Raw genomic sequence first — 23,376 nt, forward strand, 5'->3', positions numbered from 1 at the left:
AGCAATATTTCTCAAATAAGTAGCATTATCTGCTATAATTTAGAACAAAAATAACCTCTGTAACGAAGACTTGAATAAAAGAGTGTTAATGTTCGCAATCTACCTAGACTTGGTTGTAAGGTGTTTTAAAAGTGAAGTTAATTACTTGTTCCTGGTAGGTTTAATTAAAGTTAACTGTCAATTTAACGAAAAAGCGAATAGGTTATATAAGCAGTTTTTTTTTTCCGCAGAAAGAAAGTCTTTTCATTCGTTTTCACAAACGGTATAGTGGTTTTATAATTGGAGGACGGCTTCAGATGTCTCGCTAATATCCCCCGGGAATAGCAGATGTATATAACGATGTCATTTTAAAGTCACATATCAATATAAAAATATCTGCGTCCCATTTTTAGTGCATAGCAGCGCTTGGCAGGTACAGCTATATACTTTCCTCAACAAATATATCGCTTTAAAGATGTTATAAGCTGGAAGGCGCTTCCCGGTGCTAAGAACTGACCGTTAGGTAACTATGGCTACCTCAAGTTGTGTTATTGCCGAATTTATTTGATTATCTTGAAAAAGAATAGCCACAAAGCGGTAAACTGTCGTCCAAGCATTTTATAAAGAGCCTCCAATTAGTAAATCTTTGGATAAACCATCTGAATATGTGACTATAATAGTGTAATTTTTAAACTCTTTATGCAATTTATTATGGAAATACTACAATCTTATAATTTTTTTTCAATTAATCTATTTATAGTGTAATATAATTATTATAATTTTTCAATTTATTTTATTTTTTAAAAGTTTATGAAATGTTATTTCTATATTAACTAAAGCTTACATCTTATCTTCTATTAAATTATAAAAATTAAATAAATTATAATTAATTAATATTGTAAGCGGGATGTCGGTAATGCCGGTATTGATGCTCTTTTTACTAATTTACGTAAAAAATGAGGATGGCCGCCCATTTTGCTTTCCGTTTTTTTTTAACTTTAATAAATTTTCATTTCGTTCTATATTTATCGAAACTTTCCTTAAATATAGAAATAATAATAATAATAATTTTTTTATATAAAGCTCCGCTATTTAATAGGAAACAGTCAATAATAATCGTTATAACGTTTTTTTAGCCCTCTACTGGTGTATAATAAATTTTTTTTTATAAAGAATAGAAAGTGAGAAACTCTACTCCTATAAAACTTTGCTTACAAAAAAATAATCAACGGCAAGCCGAAAAAATTAGATAATAAAAAAATTTTATTTTTTTTATTGATTTGCTTTTAAAATTAATAATAAAGTAAAATTTACTAATTGTTATAAAAAAAGTGAAGAAATTCTAATTTATAAATAATCATCGCTTATGAAATAAATTTTAATCAAAAATCCAAAAAGAAGTAATTGCATAACCATCCAGAATAATAAATCCTTTATAACTCTAAAATAAAAATAATAGCAGAAAGTAAAAAAAACTCATTAAATTAGAGTAAATAGTTTTATATATAAAAGTTTTTAAAATAAAAATAGGTGAATGTTTATAAAATGGACTTAATTAAAAAATTTTTAGTTTTAAAGTTTTCAATAAGTAATAAAGAAAGTTTATAAACTTATACTTTGGAAAAAAAAAAAAGTAAAAAAAATATTCTACAATTAAATTTTTAAACAATAAACAAAAATAATTATACTACAAAAAAATTATAATTCGTGTAAAAAACTTTTCATACTTTTCACTTAAAAATATGAAAACCTATATTATAAACTTTTCAATCACAAAAAAAGTACACAAAAATTCTTAAAGGCTCTATAAAAATTGTGATTAGCAAAAAAAAAATAATTTATTTTAGCTAAAAATTTTTTAAGTATAAATATAAGAAAAGCGAAAATATATAAAAAGTTTTAAAAAAAATATAAGTTTTTTTAAAAAAGAATTTTATTATTTTCTTTGCAAATTTGATCTTTGTTCTAAAAAAGATATTTAATTTAAAATAAATAAAAGTAAATGTACAAACAGTTATAACTATAAAAAATATATTTTCTTTGATAAAGTTTTTTTTTAATAAAGCGTACTGACTTGAATTTTACGAAAAAAAAGAAAATTTTAATCCGAAATGAAAATTTTTTTATAAGATTATAATATTTCTTTGTATTTGATAAATTTTGGTTAACTGCTTTAAAAACTTTATACAATTAATTTAATTCATAAAATAATAATAAGAATTAAAGTTTTACTATAAGAAAGCAATTTACTTGTTACTATTAAACTGAAAAAAAAAAATTTAAAAAATTATAAAATAAAAATACGAAATATGGGAAGCAGATAAAAATAATGATAACAAAAAAAGAAGCGGGGAATTGTAAGTATAAAGCTCACTAAAAACATGCTTGCTAGGAACCTCCACCAAAGTAATGAATTGTTTCAATTGTTATATATAATAAAAATTGTTTAAAAAATAAAAAAAACTAAAATAAAATATTAAATTGTTTGACTAAAGAAAATAATGAATTTTTTAAGAAAATGACTTTAAAGGTTGTTTTTTTATAAGTTATAAAAAAAAATTAAAAATAATAATGCTGTTAACGATTATAAACGTTTCGCTATAGTGCGCTTTTTTGTATATTATAAAAAGTTTTGTTTAAAGTTAATATATAAAATTGATAATAATAATAACAGTTTGGCGGACGGAGAAATTTCCATGGGGGGCGAAAGGTCTGGTGAAGAAAATGATTGGTGGATATCAAAATGATAAAGCAAGCAATCCTTTTCTTTAAATCTTTTGAACAACCAAAACTTCATTTCTTCTTCGGTTTCGCCTATAAAAAAAATTACTATTTATTTGTAAACTATTATAATTTAAATATTAATATTAAATATTATTTATTTATTTATAAAAATAATTATTACCAACAGAGCTTATATCAAATTGTCGAAGATGCATATGCACTCGAAGAGGAAAAGCGTGTATAAGTAAAGCATCAAGAAGATTATAGATTTGCTTTTTTCCCCAAGGAGTGCTCCTATTAAATATATTAATTAGTTAGTAAAAGTTTAATATATGTATTTAACCTGGAATAACCAATGGTTACATCCTTTATATTTTGACAGCCTATAAGAATTGTTTATGGTAAAAAAAAATAAAAGGAGCAGAAATGTAGTTGTATATATTATACATGTATATTGAAATATTATTCTTATTAAAAAATAAATAAATTTAATCAATAAAAATTATTTTAAAAAAAATCGCAATATGATAAAAATATTTTTTATTACTATTCATTATTTATAAATATATAAAGTATATAGGCACTCGCCTTGTTCCTTTAAGCGCTGAACAGCCGCAATAAAGGCTCCCACACGCGGAAGCATCACGTATTTATAGACTGGATAATTTAATTTTTTTGCATAAGCAACCGCTGGAAAGTAGCAAAAAAGTTCAGTATATTTTTATAATTTACAATGAAACTCATTAACGCTTACGCAATAACTTAAAATAATAAAAAAAATAATGAACGTAAAAAAAGAACATTTTATTATTAAAGTAGTCATTATTAATTTTTACACCGTTAGCATTGCCTTCATTAAAAAAAATTCTGAGTTTTAATAAGATTACTTACCCACTCGCTCAACGCTTATTGGATAAACGAGCTAAAAAATTTTGTTTAAAAATTTATTTATTAAAAACTCTAAATTTCCGCTATTAATAAAAGTTTCTTTTAAAAGTGTATACATAAAATTAGTTTTTATATATGAAACTTTTTGTTTAACTTTAAGAAGCTACAGAAAAAGTTGTTAAAAAAATACGATTATATAATCATGATTTATTATAGACCAAAAGTTTATTAAATAAGTAAAAGTTTTTGAGGTTTAAAAATATAAAAAAAATAGTAAAACATAAACAAAAAAAATTATTTAAAAAAACTATTAAACACACCAATAAAATTTTATTAAAATATTTATAATTGCTTCGAAAAAAAGTATAAATTAATTATATGAAGTTTATAAATAATAATTATTATAATATGAAAAGTTTTAAAATAAAAAGTTCATACTAAATTGTAAATGCTTAAAAAAATTTAATGAAGTAAAAATTTTTTTTATATAATTATAATAATTATAGAAAGTTAAATTAAATAAATAAACTTTTTAAGAAAAATATTTACAAATATTAGAAAATGCTTTAAAATAAAGTAAAAATAAAAATTTTTATATAATTATAATAATAATAAAAAGCTGATAGGAAATAATTATAATAATATAAAAAGTTTTATATACGATAAAAAGAATAAAAATAAATAGTAAATGCTCGAAAATAGTATAAATAATAAAGTAAAAAAAAAGGTTTAAATTAATTATAATAATTGTAAAAAAGTTAATGTGTAATAATAATTATAATAATATAAAATTTTATAGTAAAGAAAAGAATATTGTAAATAGTAAATGCTATACAATAGTATAAATATTAAAGAAAAAAAAAGTTTTCGCATAAAACTTTTAAAAACATTAATAAAATTAGAAATGCTTTAAAATAGTATAAATAATAAAGTAAAAAATTTGCATATAATAATAATTATAAAAAGTACAAATGACTCACGAAGCAATAATCTGATACAATTTATAAGAGATAAAATTTGATTGGCAGCTAATAACATTTTTGCTGCAGTTTTGGATGCAACAGTCCCCCTTCCGGGTAGAAACAAAAAGTTTTGAATCCGTTAAAAGTAAAGCGAGACAAATTATTTTTTAAAATTCTGCTGTCTTTTATCTTTCCGTAGCCTTTATAAATTCTTATTGATTAGTAAAAAAAAATAAACATGGAAAAATATATAAAAATATATATTGTTTAGAAAAAAATAAAAATATAAAAGACTTCTGATATAAATGCTTATAGAAAAAATTCTAATTTTCTTGCTTAAGACCCAAAAAAAAGATATACAATATATTTATATAAAATAAAATAAAAAAAAAAATAAAGTAATACATTAAAAAAATATAGAATTTTAATATAAATAATATAATATTTAAATATATAAATATATAAAATAAAAGAATAAATAATATAATATACAATGTTAATATAAGAAATAAAAGAATAACTAAATTAATATGCCATATCAATATACATATTAGGAACATATAATAATATACAATATTAGTATCAAAAATAAAAAATATATGATATGAATATTAAATATAAAAAAATTAAAAAAATATTAATATAAAAATATACCATATTAATATATAAAAATAAATTATATTGTAAAAATAAATAGAAATATATACAATAGTAATATGAATATAATAAAATAAATAAAGCATTAATATAATAAATAAATATACCATATTAACATAATAATATATAAAAAATATATAAAGTGTTAATATAAATAAAATACTGTACAACATTAATATAAAACAAAAAATAGAAAGTAATAAACATAAATAGTATATACATTATTATAATAAATGTTAACAAGAAATAAAATATTAATATAAATAAAAAATTCACCATTTTAAATATAAAAAAGGAAGAAATAAAGTAATAACTTAAGTAAAAATATAATATTAATAAAAAATAAAAGAATAAATAAGGTAATAATATAATATAAAGTATGAATATATATAAATAAATAAAGATAATATAAATAATAACAATAGTAATAAAGGGAGCAAAATTATAATAATAAAAACCTAGAAAAATGTTATCCGCCATGTAAGCGGCCCATCCAAGCGGCGTAAATAAAAACATTTTCCATATGGCCCAAAGCATACTCCCGTCTAAAAAGTTTTTATAATAACAATAGTAGTAGCGATATTAGTAGACAAAGAAAAAGAAATTTATTTCTATAAAAAATAAATAATGAGCAACTTATAAGTAGTAGAATAGTATAATAAATATATAATATATATTATGCGCAATTCTTTAAAGAAAAGTATAATTGTATATATTTATATAATAAACTACGCAGATTTATACTTTGAAAATTATTAATTTATAAAAAAAGTCGAAACACGATTACTATATAATTTAAACAAAATATTTTTTTTTGAAGCATAAAATATGTTTTTTTAAAATTTTGATTATTTTGTTATTCTGTAAAGGAGAAATAAAAACTAAAAATATATGTAAACTATTTTAATAACGTAAAATAATTTTCAAAAAAATATAATTATTCTTTTCATAGTTTTTATAAATTAAAAAAAAATATATAACAAAACTTTTAATAAGTTCTAAATAATAATAAATTAGGCTATAAACTAATTGTTGACCAATTACTATTTAATAAATTTTGTAGTGTATATATACTTACCAAAAAAAAGAATTAAGTTATAATTTTAAAGAAACCTGCGCTATTTTCGCAATGAAGCAAAAGTCCGATGAAAAAAGAATCAACATAAGCTTGATGATTAGAAATTACGATAGAGATCTAATAGTATTGATAATATTAATAACAAAATATTAGGGGCCTAACCTAAACTAAGAAAAAAATTAATTATTAATTTTTTTTTAAATCAACATAAAAAGTAAATAAAATAAGTTATCTATTACAACTTAGTAGCAATAACAGCGTAGACAAGCAATTTTTACTTTGGCATGTACTTTATTATCATCCAAAAGGTTAGTATCATAGGAAGATAAAAGTGCATCCTTCTTAGTAAAATGTGAAAGTTCTGGCTCAAAGCTTCCGGAAACTACTAATCTATTGTAAAAATTTATTTGTAGGAAGAAAGTCAGAGACATTCTTTCTCTATAGGTATAACTTAATTCTAGCAAGTTTCATGGCAAGAACCAACGGGCTCCATCCTAAAAGGGTTTTTTTCATAATTAAAAAAAAAAAAAAGATTTTGTTAACAAAAAGTTATATATATTCACCCATTTAGTAGTAATAAAAGCCTCATTAAATACGTAAAAAATATTTTTATAAAAAACTTGCCCATTCTTACTAATTGAACTTTCGCTTTAATAAACCAGAAGTGGTTTACATATTTCAAAGGCCTTATAAATAGAAGAATAATTGCTAAAACTAAAAAACTGAAGCTTGCTAGTAAAACGATACTTAAAGCATAAGTGAGATTAATTAAGCGCGCCAAACACATAAATTTATTTAAAATCCATTTTTTTAAAAAAACACTTGGCTTTGATATTATATTCATGAAAATAAAGATAAAGAGTTATATTGTTAATAATATATTTTATAATGAGGATGAATAAATCTTCATTCAAGTGTATATCTAAGTTTAAATCAAGCTCGCAATTCTGCCTCGATTGACAAAACGGCAGCCTGCAACACGGCCCCTTAGCGTGGGTATATAGGAGGGTATACCGCAAGGAAAAGAGACAAACATCTATAAAATGCAGTGAAAGAAGTAAAATAAAAGAATAAAAGGAGAAGAAGTTTAAAAGTAAGTACAAAAAGTTTCCCTTATTAATGAAATGCTACATATATGAAATCCTCAAATAAGACAAATTTTTTAAAAAAATATAGATAACGTTCAAAGCTTATTAATGATTGGGTTTTGTGATTTATTGTTAAATTATGATTTATTTTAACTTTTTCTAAAGTATTAATCTAATAAAAAGTATGGACCTGTAAGTTTTATAAACTAATTAAAGTAATTCACAGAAGCTTAATTAGTACCTATGACCTAATATAATTCATTTAAACCTATTATTGCTCTTTAAGTTGGAGGTACAATTTATTTTTATCTAATGTCCTACCGCATTTATGCAAATATAAACTAATGTCTTTAATTGGGTGATCTTGTAACTGTTATCATTTTCTTATGTATATTTAGTATGTTAAGCTAAATAGCAAGTTTTTAGTGTAGTGTTTAAAAAATTTAGTGTTCGTATCTGTTTCCTCTTACACATTTCAGAGGAATTAAAAAGGTAATGATAAGAAAAATGTGCGTTATTAGAGGTAAAAAGTCTTTAGTTTCATTTTAAAGAATAAACAGTTAAGCGATATATCAAGACTTTCCAGTACTCCAGTACTAACTAAACATTATCATTAAAAGATTGTTAAAATAAAAATAAGAAAGTTACAAATGTTTTTAGTTTAAAGGAAAACCTTTAAAACTCTTTGAAAGTAATAAATTTACAAGTATGATAATGGATTTTACATTAAAGTAGAAACCGTAAAAGAACGTGTTAGCTTTTGGGTCAATTCCAAAAATGGATGACCACGTCAATAATACATATCGAACCTTAGCAAAACGCAAAAACTTTTTTAATAATTATATATAATAAAAAAAAACATTTATATTTTTAATTTTACTTTTTATATTATTACTCAATCCTAATTTATGGGCCCAAGTATTTTTTTTTGGCCTGTTTAATTAAAGTTTAAACAAAAAGTACCAAAAGTAAAAAAAGCCCCTTACATTATTTATAATGAATTTTGGTTGTTTCCTAACAATACTTGCCATAAATGATATTAAACATATTGAAGTACTGCACCAGCCTAGTCTTTTTAAGAAAAGGTATTAAATTGCAAGATCAGTTGCTCATTTAAATATTAAAAAGCTAAAGGTAAATATAACTAAGTAATCTGCCCTTAAGAATATATTTAACTTTGAAAAAAAAGTAACAAAACTAAATATTATAGAGGAATAACAAAATATTAAATATAAACTTCAATTTTTTTTTTAATTAAAAAAAAAAAGAAGAACTTAAGGAAATTTCTTTATTATAAGGACGGCTCCTAAAAGGTTTACTTTGTATCTTAAAACACTAACTCATCTTTAAACGATGTTCTGGAGCAAAAAAAAAATCATTAAAAAAAAAGTTATTAAAAGTGGTACCATAATATAACAATATGCAGAGATTTTTGCATTTCTCCAAATATTAATACGTTATATTAAGTAACGTTATCCTAAATAAAAATTTTACTAAGTAATTATCGATTATTTTCTTGGTGTGTCATCCAGCTATTAAAGATCATAATCTTATTTCTTCATAAAAACATAAAAGCTTGGAAATAAGTACGCAAGTAGTTCAAGTCATCTGTACAATTAACCTTTTTAAGTATTAACTATTACGGTTACATCACAACACTCCAAAATAAGCGTTATGATATCAAAATATAATCTATGAACTTATTTATATCTTTTATCATCTCGGTTTTATATTAATTCTATTTATTGTTAGAATTGTATATTTCAACGTTATTTATAAGTTAATATGTATATATAACAATATAAGAGTTACAAGTAACTTTATAATACCGTCCATGCCTTTTTTTCAATAAACTCTATACAAGCTGTTTTACATGTAACATTTTTAATTTCTATTATACTTATTTATTTATTTATTAACGTGAACTATAAATCTATTTTGTAGATAATAAATTTACACAAATTATATTTCCTCTTAAAAATAGTTTTTTTTATAGTGAACACCAACACAAGCGTAATAAGTAACTTCTAGATACCCATAATCTTATTAATATGGCTTTGTTAAATTATATTTCATTTTTAGCAAATATTTATTCATTTTATACGTTAGTTATATGTTCACTATGTGTTTGTATTTTCACATAAAAAGTTATATTTTTAAATTGTAAGTAAACTCTCATCATAAATATTACAACATAAGCGTAAAAAGTAACTCTTTTATACCCAAAATTTTATTTGTTTTACTCATTTATATTACACATTAACTGGTAATATAATATATATATTATTTTACGTCAACAGTAAATTATTATGTTTATTATGTAGATACATTTATATTTTTAAAAAAAAAGATTCTTTTTCACTTTACAACTAAAGTTACATTCCTGATAAACACCACAAGATAGCGACAAATTTAACTTAACTTTATTATCAATGCTCTAATACTTATATAATATAATATATATTTTTATAATTAAAGGAAGGAGCTTCAGTACATTGAAGTGTTGCTGTTGCTGCTTCGCGGTTTTTTGATCTTTTCAATATTTTTAATGATCATATCGTGTAGAGTAGTATATATATCCCGCAAATCTACACAATAAAATAACATATCTATATATTCTTTTTCATCTAATTCAGAAATGCTTAATTGGTAGTCCTGAATTTGTGGATACTTTAGTATCTGCGAAAGTATTAAAAGTTATTATTTACCCCCCAGAATAAAAGTTATAAAGTATAGATAAAAAATTAAACAAAGTCAAAATGTGAAAGTAAAAATATTCACATGCTAAACGCTATAGCTTTACACTGCGAAACTTCCTATCCAGTCTATATCCATCTATTGTTATCTTATATTAGTAACACTATGAGGATGCGTAAAATTGCCATCTTATAAAATTCATTTAAAGAGCAATATAAATGTAAGCAAAAACGTTTAATAAGCAGTTTTAATATGATATTGTTACGATGAATATTACAATACAAGAAAAAAACATATCCTGGAAGACTCCAAGTTTTTAGCTATTATGCATCAGTTAATGAAAAACCCCTTCAACTAAAAAGGATTTCTTTAAACAAAAATGTTAACGAATAATGCATCCATCACGTAAATGGTATTTCTACTTGAAATAAATTATCCTGGAAGCCACGTGCTTTGTATTTTCCTAATTATGCTTAATAGTCTTTTAGAAAATTACAAAAAGGTTCTGGAATAGCTAAGCACATGGTTCTTTTACAAAGAAAAATTTCTGTAAGGTCCTAAGCTCTTACTAAACTTTAAATGTTCTAAAATAAATTGAGCACATGGCTTTCATAGTATCCCCCCCCCGGATAATTCCGAACACACGTTATTAATCCTAACCTACTATTGATAAAAAAGACCATTGTATACTTTTGCTTGTAGAAAAAGTATTGAAAACTATTATTATTATATATTAATAATATATATATATAAACTGTTCTTGTTTATTATCATGATTATTACCTTTGAAACCAACTTTCCTCGTGTCACGAGGTAGTTAGCAATACTTTCCAGCGCCGAAAATCCGCTCCCCTCTACACGTGAAATTTCATTGATAGTGTCTTCCTTTGCGGTATTTAATAGATATAAAAGAATTTTTTTTAACTTTTCTATGACTCAAAGGTTTTACTGTTTATTTCTGACAGAATGCAATACTTTATACAATACAGCACTCGAAAAAAAAACTTAAGTTATATAAAACGCTTTACTTTTTAATTATATATTATATATATTTATTAATTTATTAGTAAAAAGGTTTATAATAACTGTTATGTTTAAAAATTGAAAGCATACTAAAGTATTTGGTATAAGGATAATAATAGTATGAACCCAAGTAAGAAAAAAGAAATAACAGAAATACATAATAACTTTTTATAATTAATAGTTTACTATAGTTTAAAAATATTACTATTTATTACTTTTTAATATTAGTTAAATAAAAATAAAATATATATGCATATTTGTATAACTCTTCTTTCAACCCAATAATAAAAGTTAATAATAATAGTTTTGTATGGGTTTTATAATATACTCCTAAAATTTTTTTTCTTTATAAACTTTTATTATTTTTTATAATACAAAAACACTAAAACCTGTCTATTAAAAATCATATAACAAAATTAATATGAGCATATAAAGAGCGTTATATACTAGTTTATTATTTCTCTTATTCTTCATTGTTCATATTGTATTTTTATTTTTTCTTAAAATTTATTTTTTAATTAAAAAAATTTTCATCATTTTGTTTCATAAATTTCGTATATTTTATTTATTTCTTATTTTAAATACGTATATAAAAGTTTTTAAATGAACTTTTACTATAGTTAAAAGGATTTCATGTTCCCAAAGTAAACTTTTCTATTATTTTTAAAAACTTATATTAAGATCATACAAGTTTAAATAAAGTTTCGAAGCTTCTAGTTGTTATAATATTTATTTACTGTTTCGTTTTAAAATAAAATTTTACTTAGTAAAAATATAAAAACTATAATAAAAGTTTCTCCTTTTAATAAAAGAAGAGCTCTAAAAGTACAACCTTTTATTATTAAGTTTAATAATACTTTATATTCCCGTAACCAAAAGTATGTTTTTATTATATTCTTTAATTTGGTCTATAAATTTTTTTTATATTGTTTTTAATATTTTAACTTTTAACAAATTAAAAAAACTTGAAGTTTCTTGTATGAATAAATCTAAAAAAATCTTCAAAAATATAAGCGTTCAAACCTTTTATAAAAGTTTTAAAATATTTTAAAAAGTTTACAGTTTTCTATTATTGTAATAAAAGTTTATCTTTCTCTATAATAATTTATGTTTATATAAGATCTATACCTTAACTATCGTTTTTATTATAATATGTAAAAGTTTTCTATATAATTATATTAAACAACTTTACTTTTTCATCAGTTTGTTTATTTCTTTTAATGAAAAGAAACTTTACTCAATATAAATTTTAATACACCTTTTTCCCCCTATACTCTTTATTTAGTCATAAAAGTTTTTGTTATAAAAAAATATATAAGTTTTCTTATACAATACTATCGACTCTTTTATTTTATTTATATAAAAACTTTACTTTATTTTTAAAATGTGTTGTATATGAAAATTTTTATAAAAAAAACTTTTTAAACTTTTTTATATATAAAACAACTTATTTAAATAAATATATTGTTCGCAGATAAATCTTTTTCTAAATTCCTATAACTTTTCTTGAAAACTCACAAAAAATAAAAATTTTTATAGCTTTCAGTAGGTTCCTTATAACTTTTACAACGATATTTAAAGTATATAGACATAAAAAGTTAATTTTTTTTTGTATTTTATTTTTATACTTTTTACTATAAACCTTTTTTTTAATAGTTAAGTATAAGAAATACTTTTATAAAAAATAAAACTTTTTTAGAACTTTCAAGGCTTTTTCTTTAAAAAATTTTTTTTATATTTCTTAATAGAAAACTAATTATATTTTTAAAATTTTTTATACATTCTTTCTTATAAATATAAAACTTTTAAAAACTTCCACTACTTTCTTCAAATATAAAAACACATATTTTTGTATTATTAAATAAAAACTTCATAAGCTTTACTGCTCAACTTTCTTTTTGCATATAAAAGCTATATATAAAAAGTTATTTTTTATATGAGTACATATTTTTACTTTAATTATATAATATTTCTATAATTCCTATAAACTTTACTTTTTAGGCTTTTTTTTTATATATATAAAAGTTAAAAAATATATAACGAAACTTTTATAGAAAAAAATATAAATAGTAATATTTTTTTAAGGTATTATAATAAAAATAAAAGGAAAATAAAATTTTTGGATAATAAGTTTCAACGTCTTATAACTCCATAATAACTTTATAATATTATTATATAATAACTATATATAAGGAATAAACAAGTTATTTTAAATATATAAACTTTTTATACCTTACAAAAAATTTTGTTATAAATAAAAAATAAAAAGGAAACTTTTGTAAAATTAAAATTATTAACAGATTATAAATTTTTTTTAAATAATACTTTGGAAACTTCGCATTAATTATTACTTTGTAACTAAGAGTAATAAATATAAATATCGATATTATTCTAATTCTATAATAAAATTTTCTTAAACGTTACATTCTCGGTATATTTTTATAAAATAAAAAAATAATTAAAATTAAAATATATAAAAAAAAATTAAAAAAAAAAAAAAAGGAAAACAGTGAAATAAATAATAAATGGCACAGATAAATCAAAGTAGTTTAGTTGAATTTAGGTAGAAGCACTAATTAACATTATAAAAAATATATAAAATAATTTAGATTTATAATTTTAAAAATATATAATAAATTATATTAAAAACTATATTATAAAAATATATAATAGAGTATATTAAATTAATATTACAAATTATATTAAATATGCAATAAGGTCGTTACTTGTTTCATTTTAGCAAGGTAACGAGTTTAATGGATAAACACAAGTTAATAACATCGTTAGTAACATCGTATAACGGTGAAAATAAAAAAATAAAAAAAAAATTAAAAATAAAAATTAATATAAATAATAAATAAATAAAACAGAAGAAATAAAAAATACAAAATAATTATAAAAAGTAATAAATAAAATATATTAATAATTATAAATTACTAAATTGAAGAAACCAATAATATTTAAATAAAAGATAAAAAGTAATTATTAAAATTAAAATAATCATAATTGATTTATAAAATGATAATGAAAAACTATCATACATAAAAAAAATAAAAAATAATATGATTCAAAAGTATATAAAAACTAAATTGAAATAAAAAATAAATAAATAAAATATAATAATTAAAAAAATATTATGAATTAAATTGTAGAAAATAATAAGAAATCAGTAATAAATAATAAAAGACAAAGATTGAAATTAACAAATATAAAATAATAAAAAAATATATTTTATAAAAATTTTATCATTAATTAAACTTAAGCTACAATGTATCCATAAATAACAAGAAATATATAAAATAGGAAAAAAATAATAAAAATTAATATAAAAAAAAAATAATTATAATTGCATTAAAAAATAAAAAATTCGTCAATAATAAAATATATATAGAAAATATATAACTAAAACAATAATAAATTATAATAAAAAATCATTTATATATAAAAAGTAATAAAAATATGAAAGCTTACAAGTAAAATAATTTATAAATAAATATTAAAAAATATATATACCACATAAGTAATAATTATAAAAAATAGTAATAAGAAAGTTACTTGAATGGAGACGCCGAAGTTGTTTCCATCTTCTATTCGTGGAATTAGAAGCTGAATCCACGTTTTCAAAATTTTGCAGTACTCAATAAGTTGTAGTATTTCCATCTTAACCACTTTCAGGCGGTTTAATAAATTCTAAGAGTTGTATCAAGTATATATGTGATTTTACTATACAACATATAATAATACACAACTTTCAAGTTGTTTAATAGATTCTAAAAGTTTTATAAAAATTTTTATAAAAAAATTATGTTTGGCTATTAATATATTATAGATATAATAATATAAAACGGAAAGTTCTATAAAAATATAGAACATAAAATCAAATCAATATATATATATATTTTAAAAAGTTTTATAGAAAGTATATAAAATATAATATGTAAAAAAAATGTGAATAGATGATAATTTTACTATTAAAAAAAGTTAATAACGCAATTTTTTTTTTTTCAAGCGGTTTCATAAACTTTAAAGTTTCATAAAGATGTACATCAAAAAATAAATAAAAATAAAAATATATATTAAAGTGTTACTATTAACGTGTATATAAAAATAGTAATACAAAACTGGAAGTTTTATAAAAATATTTAAATAAATGCTTTCCTAAAAAAGTTTTACTATAAAATATTCAACGATACCCAACCCTTAAGCGGTTAATAAATTTTTAAAGTTTATAAAATTACATAATAAGTATATACTATATATATAATTCACAAGTAAAACAAACATGACAACATCAATATATCAATACGTAAAATAGAAAAATAATATATATTCCTAACTTTCATACAGTTTAATAAATTCTTAAAGTTTTATAAAAAATTATAAAATACATATAAATTTATAAAAATATATACAGTAATTATAATAATAATAATAATAATAATATAAATTATAAAATAATAAAAATTTACAATTTTTACGCGAGTAAATAACTCCAAATAATTTTTTATCCATATATATTAAAATTCTAATTAAACAAATGGTAAATAACTCCAAATAATTTTTTATCCATATATATTAAAATTCTAATTAAACAAATGGTAAATAACTCCAAAGTCAAAAAAAATGTGCAAATAGATAATATACAAATTTCCAGGAGTCGAATATACGCTATAAAAATATATATATTATAATTAATAAATAAATATATAAGAATTTTAAAGTATAAAAGTAAAAACTTCCAAAACATTATTCTTTTAGCAACTTTTCTAGGATGAAATAAAAAAAATTTTATAGTAAAGAATATTTAAGAATATGTTTTTTTGAACACTACTAATTACAAAATAAATATATGATACATATATATAACTCATAAGTAAAAAGTAAAAACTTTTTACAATAATAAAAATTTATAGTAAAAGAAGTTATATTAAACCAGTTTATATATAAATATAACTTTAATAAAACCTATTTTTCTTTAAATAAATAAAAAAACCTCTATTAAAGGTATAAAAAGTAAAAATTATCCCACTAAAAATAGATAATATTAAAAAAAATATTATTTAACTTTTTATAATAAAAATTATAAACAAAAAAAAGTACATAAGAAGACTGCTAGTCAAAAATTCTAATTGCAACGTTATTAAAAATGGAAAATATATTAAGTAATAACTTTTATAACAGATGAAAACTATTAAAAAATTATGTGTAATAGCTGGTTACCATAAATAATTTATAGAGAATGAAAAAATATTATTTATAATTTGACAGCTTCTATTTTTTAAAAATAATATATAAAGTTTTATATTAAAATAAAAATTTTAAAAATGAAAAAAAAAAAAAAGTAAAAATTTTTGGAGTATAATAAAAAAAATTATTAATTGATAACTTTATATATATATAATAGTAATATCACGTAACTTTCTATTTTTTCTTAAAAAATAAATATTAAATTATAAATAACAAATTAAAAGTAAAAAGTATGTATTTAAAATATTTCTTAACAACTTTTTTTATAAGAAAATAGATTAAACCTATAAAAATTACAGATAAAGTTGTTTAATAACTTTTATTTCTACTTAAATATATATAATCAAGTAAATATATAAAAAAAACTTAAAAGTAAAAAGTAAAATCTTTTGAATATAGGAAAAAAAATTTAATATTAATTAATATCTTTTTACAATAATCAAAAATTTATAGTTAAAAAGTTTTTATGACAATTAATTAAACAAATATATATTTTTTTCAATATATTTTTATTATATAGAATCGAAAATTAATAAATGAAGTACTTAAAAGTTAATACAATAAAAAAATAAAAATATAAAAAATTATACTGATTGATAACTTTTCATAATAAGTATATATATATGTAAAAAACTTAAAAGAGCAGAATGTGAAAACTTTATAATATTTAATTGCTTTCTATTATAATAATAAATTAACAGAGAAAAAAATATAAAATCAATAATTTGTAATTATTTATTTTTTCTTTTCTTAACACTAAATAATAGTATATAATAAAAATAACTTAAAGGTTAAAAGTAAAAACTTTCAAAATTAATTAAAAAAATAATAATAATAAAATTATAGTTAATAATGTTTCCCATAAAATAAAATTTTATAGTAAAAGTATGACATTATGGTAATATATATTATATTTCTAATAGTAAAATAAATAATTAAAATATTTAAAAGTAAAATTATAAATAAAATATTAAAACTATAGAAAAGAAATATAATAAATATAATATAAATATTAAAATTTGTACAAATAATAAAAAAAAATGAAAAAAAAATAATAAATAAAAAAATATATAAATGGACAATAAAAGTATATTAACTAAATTGCTTGAAACTTTGGTAACTTCAGCTTCAACAAGTTTACGTTTCTTTAACGTTGTTTCAAAAACTTCATTATTCTCTTAATATAGTTATAAGGTAATAAGACCAATAAGTGACAGTCGATCTAAGTCGCACAAAAAATAAATTCTGAAATACTATTGATATAATTTTTTATACGTTAATAAGGGGATACCAACGTTATGAATAGCACTGATAAAAAGAAATAAAACTATATAAAATGTAGAAAAGATAAAGTATAGAAAAAGTTCAATATCCTTTTTACTATAAAATAATTAACTAAATTTTTTTAAAATATAAATAGGGAATAATTATTTTGTTCAATTTTTATAAGTTTTTATGTCCTACTCTATCTGCAAATAATAATAATAAGAAACTATACAAATTTAACACGTTTTTCTTTATATGTTTCGAGAAAAATTCCAACTAAAGTCCACCGAAAGGCTCGTTGTTTAAAGATCGCAAACTAAATTCTTTAACTTCAATAAAAGTAATTTTTTTTTTTTTTAAATAATAAATTAGCATATGCAGTCAATATTTTATAACTTGAGAAAAAAATTTTAAACATTAATACTCTTGGAAGTAAAGTGATAGTTGGAATAAGAAAAGTTGTATATTTTCTCAAGTTAAGTTTACTCATTTAAAAAAGTATTTAATTATAGAAGTAATAATTTTAGAGAACTAAACAGTGAATAGTATCGTTTTAAAACTTAAAAACTTTTAATATCAACCTGAAATTCCAAGGTTTACTTTTTCTAAACTTTTTAGAGAAAATAATTCTGTTTCGACTGCATCAGGAATACTATCTCTCCCGATGCTCTTAATAAACAAATAAATAGTTAACCAAGGAAAAAATGAATAAAAGGTAAAAAACTATAAAAAAATAAAACGAGCCTAACATATATATAGAGAGACTTGATAAAGTTTGTCTAAGTGAATAACTTTCTCTGGAAGTTTGTTATGCAAAATATCAAGCGCTTTATCTGCAAATCCTTTACAAAGCGTTTTAACCTGCTCAATATTATTTAAAGTAGATAAAGTACAGTATTACATAGTTTGTGTCAAAAACCTGAACACTAGCACTGCAGTCGATCTTAGAAATTTCCATTATTCTTATAAAAGTTACTATGTAATTATTAAAAAACTTATAAAGTTACTAATAATTATAAGTTGTATTAAAAGTATATTTAATAGATGAAGTATATATATAACCCAAAAAAAAAAAATAGCCAAGTAGGAACTACCCTCGTGACCGCTATACTTTTGGGTGCGCCCTTGCAAACCGGCTGGGTTGACTTTTTTTTTTTTTTTTTTACTATGGAAGGATACAAAACAAATTTTTGTAAAAACTTATATATTTTGCCTTACTAAAAGTATTTCCACTTTTAGCCTTCGTTTATTATTTATTGAAGTTATATCTAGTTACTGACAAAATTTATAAGCGGTCTAACCAGAAAAAAAAATTAAATATTACAAATATTATATTATAGTTTCTCTAACGTTAGTAGTCTCTAAAGCTAAATAAACTTTTTTTTTTATTTTAATTTTTACCTATTTGTTAATTTTTGAAAGATAGGGCATAAAGTCGTAGGTTCTTATTAATTTTTTTTTAACTCCTTTTTTTTTAAACCTCCTACGCACTTTACACTTTAAAGAAGTGAAACTAGTTTAAAATTTTTAATTACCTTTTTTTAGGACCCTTTTAAAATGGACAATATTTATGTTTTTTTTCCAACCATACAAAAAAAATAAAAAGCAAGTTTATAATAAGTTTTGAAAGAGATTTTTTTAGTTGCAAAGTCGATATTTCCACCAAAGTTATTTAATAACACTTGCTATGGTTGCAACTACCCGAGCTACATATTCATATCACCTGAATCCTTGGGTTTTGTTAAACTTATAATACTTATAGAACATGCGATGTTTATATTTTACTCCGTTTTTAATGCCTTTATTAAATTTTTATTTCTAAAGATTACAGGGTGTTTACGTAAATAGTATAATTCTATAGTAGCGGTTTGGACTATCAAATATTTGTAATATAGCTAAATTTATCTATGCATTAATATTTATTTTTGTGAAGAAAACATAAAATTTAATTATTTTAATGTATAGTAATTAAAAGTGATAGAGCATAAAATAGAGAGCGGCACTATAGACCATATCAATTAAATTCTGTGGATAATTTTAATTTATCCGTACGTTCTTAAGCTTAACAACTTATCTACTTTTATTTAAATTATATTTTATAAACAAAATTCAAAGAATACCAGTGTAATATATCGCACAGAAAAAAAAAAATCGGCAAGATACTAGCACTCCCGAAGAACAAAAAAAAATTAGCGATGGCAAAAAAAAGACTAAATAGAACAAAATACTATTAATAGTCCCAAAATAAAAGGATTGTGGAGAAAAAACTAAGAACGTCATTGGCCCTTAAAAAAATTGATGATCGCAAGTAACCGCCAAAATACTATAAATTTCCTTTTTTTTTTTCTAAATATACCTGAGAGATGACCCGAAACGCCTTAGATTTGTAGACGAAACCGCCCTCCTCAACTTTCTTCATGAGGGGATTTCGACAAAGCAGTTTAAGTTACAGCAGATAAAACGACTGTAGTATGTCAAAACGATAAGCAAATAATTAAATAAAAACAATTTATGTTTGGTAACTATTTTACTAATTAATTTTTTATGTATTCCGTGTTATCGCTTTAATAAAAACTATATACTTTCTTTTATTTTTACTAATTATTACAGAAAGGATTATTAAAAACTTTAGTGTATAAAAACATATATATATATATATATATATATATATATCTATTGAATGCGGTAACGTTGCTTGGCTCGTTGGTACCCCTTCAAATCAACTTCTTTTCATAATCGAAAACCGATTATAATATTAATTCTATAAAGATTTGTTCAAATTTACATAATTGACAACACCTTTATTTAAAACATTTTCAGAGGGTTTAGCATATACCAGCAAGAAAATAAAATTATTTAATAAATTTTTGAGTTTTACACCAGTATTAACTTGCCACAACTTTTTTTTTGAAAGCGTTACTCCAATTTTTTAACTGAGGCCTATCAAAACTCATCTCTCGAATTTGAAGTTTTTCGCGTAATCTATATTTTCCTTTATTTCATGTAAAACGTCTGCAGGTCTGTTAAAACGTTGTCAAATTCAGATCATTAAATTTTTTTTTAACTTATAGTGAAATCAATATAATATGGCCACACCGCTGTCACTTTATACTCATCAGCTAATTCTTTAGCAATATTTTGAACCTCTCCTTAAATTTTTTACATTTCAAAAACTTTTGCGCAGTTTTCAAACTTCGCATATTATTTAAACACAAACAAAAAAAAGATTTATTTATATTATCAACTTTATACACTATACTGGCCGCCAAGTTTTTAAGGTATGCTACTAAAGAAAAGAAGTTAATTCTGTGTAAAAAGTAAAAATCTCTTTGAATTATTCTATAATTTGTGCTAGTATTTCAAATAAGCCTTTGCCGCTTTATTTTTAAAATCCCAAGTATTTATAATTATTTAACCTTTACATTTCAAAAGAACTTCAAAGAATTAGGCTATAAAGATCTAACAACCTGCTGTCCATAATATATATTTTGTAGTTATTAATACTGTATAAGAACCAGTGGTTACATAATTTGGTTTGAGGTTCCTTTAAAACTATTTAAACTTATTTCTTACAGAAAATGAAAGAATTCCCGATATATTTGTATCAAAATAAACAAAAAATTAATTAATTTAAAGGTCATGCAACAAACTATTAACTCAAGTGATATTTATAGAAGGGCTAGCCGGGCTAAGTATCTTGTGACGTAATATCATATAATGAAGGTAACAACTAGCTCGGGACATGATTAGATTCAGGCAAACTTGTAAGTGATTTAGATTTAAACATAGTAATAATAACGACGAAATAGTCTACAGACGTACAAGTTTACCCAATAAAAAAAATTTCTTTTTTAAGAATATTCTTTTTCTTCTCGGATAGTATAAAACTATGGCGTCAATAAAAGGTAGTAAAGGCTAATATAGCTATTTATTAGTAGTAATTGCGTTGTTCACTTGACATTTATACAAATAAGCACTAGTGCTTTGGCACAGACAATCAGTACTTGCAAGGCATTCAAATAGTTATGAATACTTAAGCATGGGCTACAAAACATATTAGAACACTCGAGAACCTTCCGTGCACGTATACCCGCCCATTCTTACTAATTCCATTTAAGCTTGCAATTGTTGAAATACTAAATTTAAACCTTAATAAGCTTTAAAATCATATAAACACAGCTGTTTTAAAGCACTTCTTTTATTAAACTTTTTTTTTTCTTTTTAGAGTTAAACGTGTTAAAAGTATTTTAAAGAAAGTTCTATAACATTTTATCTCTACTGTACTATACGATTTTTTAAGTTTATTTAAATATCCAGTTTTTACCATGCTTTTCTAAAAAGCTTTTATTAATTCACTTTAAACCTCGGTAGTAGGCTTCTGGCTGCTAAATTATCTAAACCCAGAGCGCTTGGGTAATAACAATCTCAGAGCTTTAAAAAATTTATATCCCTATTAGCAAGTTTTTGCTTCTAAGTCTCACTGCCTAGTTTACTACCACATTTTTTCCCTGCATTCACAAAGAAACTTCCCTTTATCCACTTTTTTATCATGTAATTGTTTTCATTCCCTTTTTTTTATTTTTCAATTTGTCAAGATGGGTATGAGCTTTTTCTAACTCAGCTCATAAGTAGCCATAAATTTCGCCAAGACGAGTTTGGGGGGTTCATGACCTGTCTATAACTCATAGTTTAGCACCACCTACAACATATAAACCATCGGCTCTCGCCTGGTATATTTAATAATCTGTCATAGTATCCTTTAAAATTGTAAGCCACAGGATTTGCTACTTAGCACACGTTTCTGGAATTACCCCTTCGACCATTCTATCACATGGTGCGATTTGTAATTAGAATAAGTCAATCTGGAACAACATATCGCCTTATCCTCAATAATCGATTTTTTATTAAATGTTATTTTCATAACAAAAATAACAGAATAAAGCTTCATGGTATTTTCACTAAATAAATGGAAACTAGTATCGTAACATTTCAACTTCAATTTTAAGAAAATAAAATATATTTTTTTACAATAATCCTTTTATAGTATTTTTTTTGGTTGTGTTGTACCCTACGGTCCCTCAATTGCTACAAATGTTAAAAAAACATTTCATAATATTATTTTCATTATCCTTCAATATTAGTGATTTTTCGCGTTTTTGTTTTATTAATGATTTCTTGAATATGTCAGCCTTACTTATGTTTTTTATGTTGTAACACACTGAATTTCATGTTTTACGAAGTGGTGCGCTATATCAATACGCCTTAGTCATTTGTTAGAATGCGTTACAATTACTGTTTTTGACAACTTTATTGTCAGCATGGAACATTATCTTTACATTATATTAGGTAGTAGCTTTTTTATGAGATTCTCCTCTAAATATTATACTATCAATTTTTACTAATTTAGCTCTGTTATTTTCTAATTTAGTTGGCATATTCTCTCTCATTAAACATACATAGCGATGTTAAGTTGCGCTCACTCTTATTATATATAATGTTTTATTTGTCATGGAAAATAATTCTCCGGTATAGTAAGGGTTTAATATTTTGTTTATTGTTCGCGTAACGTTTTTTATATCCCTTTTTACATTTGTTTATACATTTCTTGTTTTTAATACAGTGTACATGAGCAGAAGCATTTACCACAATTCTTTTTAAATTTTTTCACTATGTCAGGTGTTTTTTTAGTTATAAAACGCTCCTGATATGTCCATTTTAATGCAATCTAATTATTGTTCTTAAATGTGAGGATATCGATTAGGGTAGT

At 21.6% G+C, this 23,376-nt stretch overlaps 2 protein-coding genes across 2 annotated transcripts; both read right to left on the minus strand.

The window, feature by feature from the left end:
- Positions 1-1,326: 1,326 nt before the first annotated feature.
- LOC135119497 (lysocardiolipin acyltransferase 1-like) lies at positions 1,327-6,778 on the minus strand. Its single transcript, XM_064043907.1, has 10 exons — positions 6,740-6,778; positions 6,567-6,678; positions 6,324-6,405; positions 5,669-5,755; positions 4,572-4,753; positions 3,292-3,393; positions 3,047-3,086; positions 2,885-2,997; positions 2,652-2,793; positions 1,327-1,420 (listed from the first exon to the last, which is right to left on the minus strand). The coding sequence occupies exons 5-10, from the start codon at positions 4,627-4,629 to the stop codon at positions 1,327-1,329; spliced, it is 549 nt and encodes a 182-aa protein (XP_063899977.1). The 5' UTR covers positions 4,630-4,753; positions 5,669-5,755; positions 6,324-6,405; positions 6,567-6,678; positions 6,740-6,778.
- A 3,085-nt stretch (positions 6,779-9,863) lies between these two features.
- Positions 9,864-18,598, minus strand: LOC135119493 (proteasome activator complex subunit 3-like). The gene is made up of 7 exons (XM_064043904.1): positions 18,529-18,598; positions 18,375-18,470; positions 18,191-18,278; positions 17,441-17,520; positions 14,652-14,786; positions 10,857-10,958; positions 9,864-10,055 (listed from the first exon to the last, which is right to left on the minus strand). The coding sequence occupies exons 1-7, from the start codon at positions 18,565-18,567 to the stop codon at positions 9,864-9,866; spliced, it is 732 nt and encodes a 243-aa protein (XP_063899974.1). The 5' UTR covers positions 18,568-18,598.
- Between the last annotated feature and the right edge of the window lie 4,778 nt (positions 18,599-23,376).

The sequence above is a fragment of the Zophobas morio genome, unplaced genomic scaffold (genome assembly GCF_036711695.1).
Source record: "Zophobas morio isolate AGI-343-1 ecotype UQ-CSIRO unplaced genomic scaffold, CSIRO_AGI_Zmor_V1 ptg000267l, whole genome shotgun sequence".
Classification (NCBI taxonomy): Eukaryota; Metazoa; Arthropoda; class Insecta; order Coleoptera; family Tenebrionidae; genus Zophobas; species Zophobas morio.

Bases quoted from the DNA above. Each gene is read 5' to 3' on its own strand.
- LOC135119493 (XM_064043904.1), bottom strand. From the start codon at position 18,567: ATGGAAATTTCTAAGATCGACTGCAGTGCTAGTGTTCAG. The intron at 18,471-18,528 runs GTTTTTGACACA...AATATTGAGCAG, and splicing joins ACTGCAGTGCTAGTGTTCAG to GTTAAAACGCTTTGTAAAGG. The intron at 18,279-18,374 runs GTCTCTCTATAT...TTGTTTATTAAG, and splicing joins ACTTAGACAAACTTTATCAA to AGCATCGGGAGAGATAGTAT.
- LOC135119497 (XM_064043907.1), bottom strand. From the start codon at position 4,629: ATGTTATTAGCTGCCAATCAAATTTTATCTCTTATAAATTGTATCAGA. The intron at 2,998-3,046 runs GTTAAATACATA...TATATTTAATAG, and splicing joins GTAACCATTGGTTATTCCAG to GAGCACTCCTTGGGGAAAAA. The intron at 2,794-2,884 runs GTAATAATTATT...TTTTTTTTATAG, and splicing joins ATTTGATATAAGCTCTGTTG to GCGAAACCGAAGAAGAAATG.